The sequence below is a fragment of the Portunus trituberculatus genome, chromosome 48 (genome assembly GCF_017591435.1).
Source record: "Portunus trituberculatus isolate SZX2019 chromosome 48, ASM1759143v1, whole genome shotgun sequence".
Taxonomy (NCBI): domain Eukaryota; kingdom Metazoa; phylum Arthropoda; class Malacostraca; order Decapoda; family Portunidae; genus Portunus; species Portunus trituberculatus.
The window spans coordinates 17,903,894-17,916,579 of NC_059302.1; the positions used below are offsets into that span (position 1 = coordinate 17,903,894).

Consider the following 12,686-nt stretch of genomic DNA (forward strand, 5'->3'; position numbering starts at 1 on the left):
ATATAGACCTAAAGAAGAAGGAAAGAAAGATTGGTTTAATGCAAGATGTGCTAGGGCAAAGGAGAAACGAGATGGAGCATGGAAAAGGTGGAGAAGAAACAGAAATCCAGAAAATAAGGAAAACTTCAAAACAGCAAGAAATGAATATGCTAAGGTGAGAAAGGAAGAAGAAAAGAACTATGAAAAGGACATTGTCGAAAAATGTAAGGAACAACCAAAATTGTTCTACAGATTCATAAATGGAAAAATAAGACAAAAAGAAACAATAGAAAGGTTAAAAGGAGAAAACGGAATGGTGGAAGACCCAAAAGTATGGCAGAACTGTTAAATAGTAAATTTCATGAGGTCTTTACTAAGGAATCCAAATTTGAAAGACCACAGGGTAATAGAGAGACTGTCTATATGAAAGAGATTAAAGTAACCAAGCTTGAAATAAAAAGTTGATGACGGAATTGGATGAGGAAAAGGCAATGGGACCGGATGAAGTCTCAGGCAGAATACTGAAAGAATGTAGGGAAGAACTAGCAAGTCCAATATACAACATCATAAAATGCTCAATAGAAAATGGAACAGTGCCAGTGGAGTGGAAAAGAGCTGAGGTGGTTCCCATATATAAGAGCGGAAGGAAGGAAGAACCTTTAAATTACAGACCGGTATCACTAACTAGTGTAATATGCAAGATGTGTGAAAAAGTAATAAAGAAGCAATGGATCGAGTTTCTTGAAGACAACAAAATATTATCAAATAGCCAATTTGGTTTTAGAAAAGGTCGGTCATGTGTGACAAATTTATTGAGTTTCTACTCTAGAATAGTTGATAAAGTACAAGAGAGAGAGGGATGGGTTGACTGTATTTATTTAGATCTAAAAAAGGCTTTTGATAAAGTGCCACATGAAAGATTACTATGGAAGTTAGAGGAGAAGGGTGGCTTAAAAGGAAGCACATTGAGATGGATGAAGAATTACTTAAGGGGAGAGAAATAAGGACGATAGTTAAAGATATGAAGTCCAAGTGGAGAACAGTAGACAGCGGAGTGCCACAGGGTCAGTATTGGCACCAATACTTTTTCTCGTATATATAAATGACATGCCAGAGGAGTGAACAGCTACATAAATCTGTTTGCGGACGATGCGAAACTGTGCAGAGTCATTAAACAAAAGAGGATTGTGAAATACTACAGGAAGACTTAAACAAGATCTGGAAATGGAGCAAAAAATGGGAGATGGAATTCAATGTGGACAAAAGCCATGTCATGGAAATGGGAAAAAGTGAAAGACGACCAGTGGGAATCTATAAGATGGGAGATGGAGTAGAACTAGAAAAAGTAAAAAGGAAAAGGACTTGGGAGTGACAATGGAAGAAAATAATCAACCGGTAAGCCATATTGATAGAATTTTCAGAGACGTATAATTTGCTAAGGAATATTGGAGTAGCATTTCACTATATGGACAAGGAAATGATGAAGAAATTGATAAGTACTAAAATAAGACCTAGATTGGAATATGCAGGAGTTGTGTGGACTCCCCATAAAAAGAAACACATAAGAAAATTAGAGAGACTACAAAAAATGGCTACAAGAATGGTTCCAGAATTTAAAGGGATGGCATATGAGGAGAGACTAAAGGCAATGGATCTACCAACCTTGGAGCAGAGAAGAGAGAGAGGGGATCTGATACAAGTTTATAAATTGATTAATGGAATGGATGAAGTGGATAATGAGAAACTGATCCTGAGAGAAGAATATGACTTTAGAAGCACAAGATCGCATAGTAAGAAACTAAGGAAGGGACGATGTCTGAGAGATGTTAAAAAATTTAGTTTCCCGCAAAGATGTGTTGAGACTTGGAACAGTTTGAGTGAGGAAGTGGTGTCAGCAAAGAGTGTACATAGTTTTAAAGAAAAATTGGATAAGTGTAGATATGGAGACAGGACCACACGAGCATAAAGCCCAGGCCCTGTAAAACTACAACTAGGTAAATACACACACACACACACACACACACACACACACACACACACACACACACACACACACACACACACACACACACACACACACACACACACACACACAACATTTTCTAATCTCTCTCTCTCTCTCTCTCTCTCTCTCTCTCTCTCTCTCTCTCTCTCTCTCTCTCTCTCTCTCTCTCTCTCTCTCTCTCTCTCTCTCTCTCTCTCTTCTTCCTCTGAAGATAAGCTACATGTGTCCGCTTGTGTCTAAAATATTATCAAATGTCACTCTCTCTCTCTCTCTCTCTCTCTCTCTCTCTCTCTCTCTCTCTCTCTCTCTCTCTCTCTCTCTCTCTCTCTCTCTCTCTCTCTCTCTCTCTCTCTCTCTTGTGTCTCAAATCTCTCTCTCTCTCTCTCTCTCTCTCTCTCTCTCTCTCTCTCTCTCTCTCTCTCTCTCTTCTCTCTTCTAAGAGAGAAGGCCCACTTTCCTCTTAAGGCGATATAGTGACTAAAAATAGCAGCATAATACACAAAGGCGACAAGTATGACAAGCTTGCACGAGTTTGGCGCTGCACTACCACCAGTATATCATACAGGCGGGCTTTTTTAACATCCGGCGTGAAGGGGTTAAAGCAGCTTCTTTGAAGTTAGGTGGTCTGAGGCATCTCCGCCAGTTTTTCTCACCCCTCCAACTGCTAACTCTGTACAACGGCCTTATTCGCCCCTCTATGGAATACTCATCGCATGTTGGAGGGAGTTCCAGTCACACAGTTTTACTAGATGGGGTGGAATCAAAAGATTTTCGTCTCATCAATTCCCCTCCTCTGACAAACTGTCTTCAGCCTCTTTCTCACCGCTGAAATGTTGCATCTCTTTCTATCTTTTATTGCTATTTTTATGGTAACTGTTCTACTGATCTTGCTAACTGCATGGCTCCCCTCCTCCTGTGGCCTCGCTGCACAAGGCTTTCTTCTTCCTCTCCTCCCTGTTCTGTCCAACTCTCTAATGCAGAGTTAACCAGTTAAACTCTGGAACACCATGCCTGCTTCTGTATTTCCATCTTCTTATGACTTGTCTTCTTTTAAGGGTGTGGCGCCTAATCCAAAATCCATCCATCCATCCATCTTCTTTTAAGAGTGAGGTATCGAGGAATTTGCTCCCTAATTTTGGCTGACACTTTTCTTCGTTGTGGAGAACTAGCACTCAAGTGGACCTTTTCTCCTTAATCTTTTGTTTGTTTTTTTGTACTTGGCTGGCCTTCTTTCCCACATTAAAAAAAAAAAAAGAGAGAGTATTGAGTCCACTGTATTATATCAGATGTTAGTGAAAATGTCCAGAATTTTGATAGTTAACATACTAAGTGTTTCTCATTTCACGTAGCATGCTTGCTCGTGTCACATGACGTTTTACAAATATATGGTTTTTTGCACTAATCATTTGTCTTGTATGGGCAGTACAGTGGTATCTTGAGATATGAGGTACGATTTGGTCCTTTTTTTTTTTTTTTTTTTTTTTTTTTTTTTTTTTTTTTTTTAGATATGAGCAAAATTTTGAGTTATGAGTCATGCTTGGGGATGTTGCTGTTAGTCGGCAGATCAGCGCATTGTTCCAGCCTCCATTGAGCTAGTAACTTTGTGTTTCTTGCAGATCTCATGCATTGTAATTGTTCTTCCATCATTTTCACACTACACCTAACCCTCTATTATCACGTGATGATGAGATCGGCTACAGACGGCGGAGACTCGGGCGACTTGGCCGCTTCTTCTTCTTCTTGTGACCTTTTTAGCTTGGTGTGTTCTTTCACCACAATATTAAATTTGTTTCCACTCCTCTATTGCCTGCTATAATGGATATCATATCTTAGTATTCATATACGCTCATGCCATGAGGATAACGTGGACTCCGTGGCACTGAGTGATAGTGAATTACTAATGAAATACCGTGGTATTTCATATGAGCTCTGTCACGCAATAAATCAAACTTGTATCTTGAGGTACCACTGTTGTTAGTTTCATGGGAGTGTCTGGCATTTTTCTTTCAAAGGTACAGGAATTCTGGGTACTAACCTGCTGTGAGAGCTGTCCTTATAATCATGACAAGTAGACACCGCTGCTCCCTAGATATACCCAGCATGGTACCACACGCTGGTACAATTCTGAAAACCATGAACACTACACAACTTGAAATATATAAAGAGAAATAGTGTAAGGAAAAAATCTTGTAAATCTAGTGTGGAAATAATGTAAACAAGTGCTGGCATGTTCTCAGTGCAGCTCATGAGATTGCTAAGGGGTGAATTTTGTATTATGTGTGATATTATTTTGAAAATGAGTTTATTCAGATTATATGTATAGTTTTATGAAAGAAACTAATGTTTGCATGTAAAATATACTGAAAGGCAGTGTATGAAGTGCATCAGAAACTAAGGGAGCAGATGTGGCAACAGCTGGAGTGAGAAAGTCCCTGTCTGGCAGCCTAGTGCATGGATTTAACAATGACGCACTGATCCCTTTGAATGCTTTCATTATGGTTTTTGGTTAATTTTGGATTGTTTGGGCTAAGATTTTATTTTATTTATTTATTTATTTTTTTTTTTTAACCTTAGGGTACCCTATATGCAAACTAATGTAACACTCATGGGTTAGTATATGGTAATCCTATAAAAAGGTATTTATTTTAGAAGTACAGTGGTACTTCGACATACAAATTTAATTCGTTCCGTGACGATCGTTGCATATCAAAAAAATTGTGTATCAAATCAATTTTTCCCATAGAAATTAATGGAAATAGAATTAATTCATTCTGGTGATATGAATTTACCACCCTCAAAAAACTAACATGCTTTAAATACCAACCAAATATAGATTTAATACAAGATAAATACAATGTTTATTGTATGCATGATATAAATGTACTATATTGCCCAAAATAACAACTTAACCCGCAAAACTCGGGGCACGTCAATAGACATTCATCACACAAGACTCGGGGCACGTCGATAGATGTTTAGGCGTTTTTGGGCTATATTTTGGCTATTTTCTTAACGTCTTATTTGCTTGTGAGCTGGCAACATTCATCAGGAGTAAACATATGCTATACGTCACTGTGTCACCAACTCCCATGATGGATGGTTGTAGCGAGTGATTTCATGGTGTCCGATTCCGCCACCTCTCCCGCGTGCCTTACTTCTACACCTCGGGTCTCTCGCCATGTAGTGGGGAGACAACATTTAAATGGGAGTGGTATCAGAACAGGTGACAAAGAGAGAGAGAGAGAGAGAGAGAGAGAGAGAGAGAGGGAGAGGTACAAGGGGCCCGTTTTCTATCACTCTAGCCAAGGGCGCTAAACCCAATCGGAGGCAAGGCCATGAACACCGATGATACCACCTCATTCAACCTGTGATATTTTGGTAACGATAGCATCTAGAGACTTATGGTTTTTTGCATTGCAAAGAGGAAGAGTTGCTTCTGGGCAGAACACCATTTGTACTCACTCGTTTATTAAATTTCTAAGTGTAATCAGTATGTGAATACAAGCTATTTTGTGTGTTTCTCGCCAAACTTGCTGAGTTAGCACGAGTGAAAATTCCTAACTTGCATTCGTACTTACCAACCCTGTTATAGAAGAGGAATTGGCGAGTTACCCCTGCTTTACTAATGGCATGCCACATGACCTGGAGTTTCTGGGGTTCTCAGAATGGTACACCAACAATGGTTTGACTTTACAGTTACTACTAGCGTTAGCACACAGGGCCAAGTCACAGATACGCACACCATGTTCACATTTTGCAATTACAGGTAACCCCCACTTAACGAAGGTTCACACAACAAAATTTCGCTACAACGAAAGTTTCTTTTTACTACCATCTGCTCGTTTAATGAACATTAAACTTGCTTTAACGAAATTTTATCCAGGTAATTTTTTCTAAGTTTGAAAGCCCTGTTGTATCACGCAAACAGACAGGCTTTTGAATACACCAGCGCCTCTTGTTGACAAAATGCGCACCTAGTTCAAAACAATAACAGCGTCAGCAGCAGCTCGTCTTCCCTCGCTCTACATGCCACCAAAATGCCCTTCAGTGTTGCCTAGCGTTGCTAAGAAGACCAGGAAGTCTCTTACTCTCGAAGTGAAGCTGGATATTATTCACAGACACGAAAGGCAAGAAAACTAATAGCATTGCTGCCCACCATGGCTTGACTCTATTAAGAAGGCTGGTGAGATCATATCTTCCTTGAAAGCTAAAAGAACCACCTGAACTTGTGACTCTGCAATGGATAAAATGGAAAGCCTTGTGGAAATGTGGTACAATGATGCGTCCTTTGTTTACATTCCACAGGTTGCCAGCTAGCGTATTTCCCACTCTACTCTCCCTACCTTCATAAATTTAAGATCATCAACATTATAAAGTTACTTACATACATACATTAGTGTACATTATAATGACTTTGTCTTAAATTAAACTGCTTAAATGTTTAACCCCTTCGCGCTGGATGTTAAAAAAGCCCGCCTGTATGATATACGGGTGGTAGTGCCCCAAACTCTCTTAGCTTGTCATACTTTCGTCTTTATGTATTATGCTGCTATTTTTTAGTCACTATATCGCCTTCAAGAGGAAAGTGGACGCCTCTCTTCAGAGAGAGAGAGAGAGAGAGAGAGATTAGAAGATTTGTTGTTTTTGTATTTGTGTGTGTGTGTGTGTATTTACCTAGTTGTAGTTTTACAGGGCCTGGGCTTTATGCTCGTGTGGTCCCGTCTCCATATCTACACTTATCCAATTTTTCTTTAAAACTATGTACACTCTTTGCTGATACCACTTCCTCACTCAAACTGTTCCAAGTCTCAACACATCTTTGCGGGAAACTAAATTTTTAACATCTCTCAGACATCATCCCTTCCTTAGTTTCTTACTATGCGATCTTGTGCTTCTAAAGTCATATTCTTCTCTCAGGATCAGTTTCTCATTATCCACTTCATCCATTCCGTTAATCAATTTATAAACTTGTATCAGATCCCTCTCTCTTCTCTGCTCCAAGGTTGGTAGATCCATTGCCTTTAGTCTCTCCTCATATGCCATCCCTTTAAATTCTGGAACCATTCTTGTAGCCATTTTTTGTAGTCTCTCTAATTTTCTTATGTGTTTTTTTTTATGGAGAGTCCACACAACTCCTGCATATTCCAATCTAGGTCTTATTTTAGTACTTATCAATTTCTTCATCATTTCCTTGTCCATATAGTGAAATGCTACTCCAATATTCCTTAGCAAATTATACGTCTCTCTGAAAATTCTATCAATATGGCTAACCGGTTGATTATTTTCTTCCATTGTCACTCCCAAGTCCTTTTCCTTTTTTACTTTTTCTAGTTCTACTCCATCTCCCATCTTATAGATTCCCACTGGTCGTCTTTCACTTTTTCCCATTTCCATGACATGGCTTTTGTCCACATTGAATTCCATCTCCCATTTTTTGCTCCATTTCCAGATCTTGTTTAAGTCTTCCTGTAGTATTTCACAATCCTCTTTTGTTTAATGACTCTGCACAGTTTCGCATCGTCCGCAAACAGATTTATGTAGCTGTTCACTCCCTCTGGCATGTCATTTATATATACGAGAAAAAGTATTGGTGCCAATACTGACCCCTGTGGCACTCCGCTGTCTACTGTTCTCCACTTGGACTTCATATCTTTAACTATCGTCCTTATTTCTCTCCCCCTTAAGTAATTCTTCATCCATCTCAATGTGCTTCCTTTTAAGCCACCCTTCTCCTCTAACTTCCATAGTAATCTTTCATGTGGCACTTTATCAAAAGCCTTTTTTAGATCTAAATAAATACAGTCAACCCATCCTCTCTCTCTTGTACTTTATCAACTATTCTAGAGTAGAAACTCAATAAATTTGTCACACATGACCGACCTTTTCTAAAACCAAATTGGCTATTTGATAATATTTTGTTGTCTTCAAGAAACTCGATCCATTGCTTCTTTATTACTTTTTCACACATCTTGCATATTACACTAGTTAGTGATACCGGCCTGTAATTTAAAGGTTCTTCCTTCCTTCCGCTCTTATATATGGGAACCACCTCAGCTCTTTTCCACTCCACTGGCACTGTTCCATTTTCTATTGAGCATTTTATGATGTTGTATATTGGACTTGCTAGTTCTTCCCTACATTCTTTCAGTATTCTGCCTGAGACTTCATCCGGTCCCATTGCCTTTTCCTCATCCAATTCCGTCATCAACTTTTTATTTCAAGCTTGGTTACTTTAATCTCTTTCATATAGACAGTCTCTATTACCCTGTGGTCTTTCAAATTTGGATTCCTTAGTAAAGACCTCATGAAATTTACTATTTAACAGTTCTGCCATACTTTTGGGTCTTCCACCATTCCGTTTTCTCCTTTTAACCTTTCTATTGTTTCTTTTTGTCTTATTTTTCCATTTATGAATCTGTAGAACAATTTTGGTTGTTCCTTACATTTTTCGACAATGTCCTTTTCATAGTTCTTTTCTTCTTCCTTTCTCACCTTAGCATATTCATTTCTTGCTGTTTTGAAGTTTTCCTTATTTTCTGGATTTCTGTTTCTTCTCCACCTTTTCCATGCTCCATCTCGTTTCTCCTTTGCCCTAGCACATCTTGCATTAAACCAATCTTTCTTTCCTTCTTCTTTAGGTCTATATTTCGGAACATATTCCCTGACCCCAGTTTTGTATATTTCCAAAAATAAGTTATATTTCTCTTGAACCGTTAATGAGTTTTCCATCTCCTCCCAGTTTACGTTTTAAAATAGTTCTTGAGATTCTCAATATCAGCCTTTCTGTAATTTAATCGGTCTCCTTTGTATGATTCATCTCTATCTTCCTTTCCTTCTTCTATATCCATCTCTAATATTACATGGTCACTCTTTCCCAATGGGCACTTGTATCTTATATCATCGTTAATTGGTATATCCCTTGTAAAAACTAGGTCTAATCTTGCCGGCTCATCGTTTCCTCTGAATCTTGTGTTTTCCTTTACTCTTTGGACCATCAAATTATCTATCATTAGGTTCAGGAATCTATCTCCCAGGCATCTTCCCCATACCACTTTCATAATTTTCCCAGTCTACCTCCTTACAGTTGAAATCTCCTATCAATATCACTTTTCTCCTTTCCTTAATGATTCTTGTAAGACTCCTTATTGTGTCATCTATCATGTCTCTATATTCTTGGTTAGTCCATGAGTTTGTTTTGGTGGCACATATGTTCCAATGATTGTTAACTCCTTTTGTTAATATGCATCTTAACATACAGTATTTCTGATTTTCCTTCCCAAACTCCACTTGATTTACCACTATCTCCTTCCTTAACATCATCATGACTCCTCCTCCTCCTTTACCCACTCTGTCTCTCCTCCATATATTATACCTTTTATCTATGTCTATTTTTATTGCCTCATTTAACTTTGTTTCCACCAGGCATACAATATCTGGTTCTTCTTTCTTTATGTAATCTCTTAATTCTAATTTACTAGATAAAATCCCATCTATGTTTGTATACATCATTTTTAATCTCTTGTTCTTATCATTTTTAGTTTAGTGTGTGTGTGTGTGTGTGTGTGTGTGTGTGTGTGTGTGTGTGTGTGTGTTTTCACGAATGTTACAAGGCAGGACGCATGTAACTTATCTTTCGAGAGGGAGAGGGGGAGGGAGGGAATGGAGAGAGAGAGAGAGAGAGAGAGAGAGAGAGAGAGAGAGAGAGAGAGATGGGAACAGTCTATGCCATCGGGTAATTTTAGACACTTACGAACATTCGACTTGCGAACATTCCATACATACGAACAAATCTTTTAAATACTTAAGTTCAAAAAATTGTTTGAAAGATGCTAGGAAACTTCAAATTTCATGCGCGCAAATATAGTTCATGAGTCTGCCACGCCGTGGCGCTGCCGAGCTCACTCAGCTGTGCGAATCACTCCCCTGCCCTCCAGGCTCCCGCCATAAATACGAAAACATCTGTTCACTGTGTCCTTGTGTACTGCCAATTTTTGTGCCATAATTCGCTTTACCTGTGCATCATTCCATCAAAAATGTCGGGTGTGAAGCGAAAAATAAACGGTGAAGCCAGTGGAAGTGCCAAGAAACGTCAGGCTATAACTTTAGAGGTGAAAATGGACATCATAAAACAGCTTGAGAAAGGTGAGAAAATGTCTGATGTGGCACGAAAATTTAATATGAATCGGTCAACTGTAGGCACAATTATTAAGAACAAAGAAAAAATTGTGGAACATGTGAAGTCTGCAGTGCCCATGCAATCAACCATCATATCGAAAAAGAGAGGGAAAGTGATTGAGGAGATGGAAAAACATCTCGGCGTCTGGTTCGAGGACTGCATCCAGAAACAGAAACGTCTATGCCTTATGATGATTCAAGAGAAGGCCCTGAGTCTATTCAATGAACTGAAGGCTGAGTATGGTGAGGATGTGTCATTCACTGCAAGTCATGGGTGGTTTAACCGCTTCAAGGCGCAATAACTTGCATAACGTGAAGGTGTCTGGTGAGGCGGCGAGTGCAGATGTTAAGGTAGCTGAGGAATTCCCAGGAAAACTAGCAGAAATTATCTGCCAGGAGGCTACACACCACAACAGATTTTCAATGTGGATGAAACTGGCCTCTACTGGAAAAAGATGCCTGACCGAACCTACATCAGTAAGGAGGAAAAGACGATGCCTGGCTTCAAAGCTGCAAAGGACAGACTGACGCTACTGCTTGGGGGTAATGCTAGTGGTGATTTAAAATTAAAGCCCCTACTGGTGTACACCTCGGAAAACCCACGAGCCCTGAAAAACATTGCCAAGGCGTCTCTTCCAGTTGTGTGGAAGAGTAACTCTAAAGCTTGGGTCACACAGGCAATTTATCAGGAGTGGTTTTATAATCAATTTATCCCTGAGGTGGAGAAGTATTGTCGGAGCAACTCCATTCCATGGAGTTGCTCCGAGCACCAGGAGAATTCCATTCTCCTGGTGCTGGATAACGCCCCTGGCCACCCACCTTACCTAGATGACTTTCACCCTAATGTCAAGGTTGTCTACCTGCCACCCAACACAACCTCCATTATACAACCTATGGACCAGGGAGTCATTGCAACGTTAAAAAAATACTATCTAAGGCGCACTTTCCGCCAGGCACTGAAGGCAACAGACGAGAATGATATGACTCTGAGCGAATTTTGGAAGTCATATAACATCTACAATGCCATAAAAAACATTAATACCTCCTGGTGGGAAATTACAACCACCTGTATGAATGCCGTATGGAAAAAGCTCTGCCCTCAGGTTGTTCATGATTTCACTGGGTTTGAAAATATTCAGGAGGACCAGGAGGAGGTTGTTGACAATTTAATCTCCATGAGTGAGAAACTGGAGCTAGAGCTGGAGGAGCAGGACTTCACAGAGTTCTTTGATGACCATGACAAGGAGCTATCTAATGATGAACTACGAGAATTGGAGAAGCAGAGGAAGGAGGCAGAAGAGGAAGAAGTGGAAATGCCACCAAAACATTTCCAAACTAAAAAGATGGCAGAAGCTTTTGCATCCATAGAGGCAGCCTTGGCAAATTTTGAAGAACAGGACCCAAATGAAGAACGACATGCCAAGGTGTCAGCAGCTGTTCATGATGCACTGAAATGCTACCGCATCATATACGAGGAAAAAAAGAAGGCTGTGAGCCAGTCGTCGCTTCATCGGTTCTTCAAATGGGTAGATAAACGTGAGGCAACAGTACCATCCACTTCTCAATCAGTGCCATCTACCCATGAGCCAGTGCCATCTTCATCCTCTACCCACACGCCTGACGCTGACAGCGATGCTGACGACCCCTCCACGATCTCGTCACCCCGTTCCTCGCCCGCCACTTCCCCCAACAAATCCAAGTGAGCAAGGTAAATCTTACGAGTTTCCTCATTTATATTTCAAGCATGCAATGTTTTCTGTTTCATATTTCATGTGAAATGCTTTCATGTATGTAACTGACATAGCCCTAACGTTAAAATGTGTAACCTAAATGCGAGTCTGTAACCTAGCGGTAACCACGTCAGCTGTTTGACCCCGATATACAGACGCTTAGTCATCCCAGATTTATAGGTACCTGTTCAACCCCCATTGATCGACGCCATGTTAATCTATCCATGTTTATCGATATTTCTCAGTATGGTATGGTGTCATCCCCCAGTCTAACGGATAGGCTTCGTGTTGTGTGACGGCCCTGGTTGTGTTTTCCTGCCCAGCTGACCACACGCCATCTTATTGATCGGTTCGCCAGCCAGTCACCACTACAATATATTTTCTTTTTAAATAAAGTATGTTTCTACATTAAAGTTGTATGAATCACCATCAAATAATATTAAAAGCATTACATATTACAGGTACTGTATAAGGTATGTCGTACTTATTGGGATTTATGTACAGGTATTCTTAATATAAACAAAACTTTAAAACAATGGGAAAATAGGCAATGGAGACCCGACTTTGGATATACGAACAAATGGAGTTACGAACGGCCTCTCGGTCCCCATTATGTTCGTAAGTTGGGGAGCTTCTGTAATTGGTTTGCTTAACGAAAATTCGTTTAACGAAGGGTTTTTTTAGAAACCCTTTGTTAAGGGGGGTTGTCTGTATCTTGTGTATTATATCCATTAGGAGACTCTTCTAAGTTTCTTCTTTTCATCCTTCTTATTTTTACTTTTGGGACCCATGATCAC

The 12,686-nt window shown here is 39.7% G+C and overlaps 1 protein-coding gene across 1 annotated transcript in view; it reads left to right on the top strand.

Moving 5' to 3' along the window:
- Window positions 1-10,017: 10,017 nt before the first annotated feature.
- Window positions 10,018-12,686, top strand: part of LOC123498435 (tigger transposable element-derived protein 1-like) — a 4,834-nt gene continuing 2,165 nt past the window's right edge. The window contains exons 1-2 of the mRNA XM_045245538.1: window positions 10,018-10,402; window positions 10,556-11,858. Of these exons, the coding sequence (XP_045101473.1) occupies window positions 10,018-10,402; window positions 10,556-11,858 (1,688 nt within the window). The remainder of the gene's footprint in view (window positions 10,403-10,555; window positions 11,859-12,686) is intronic.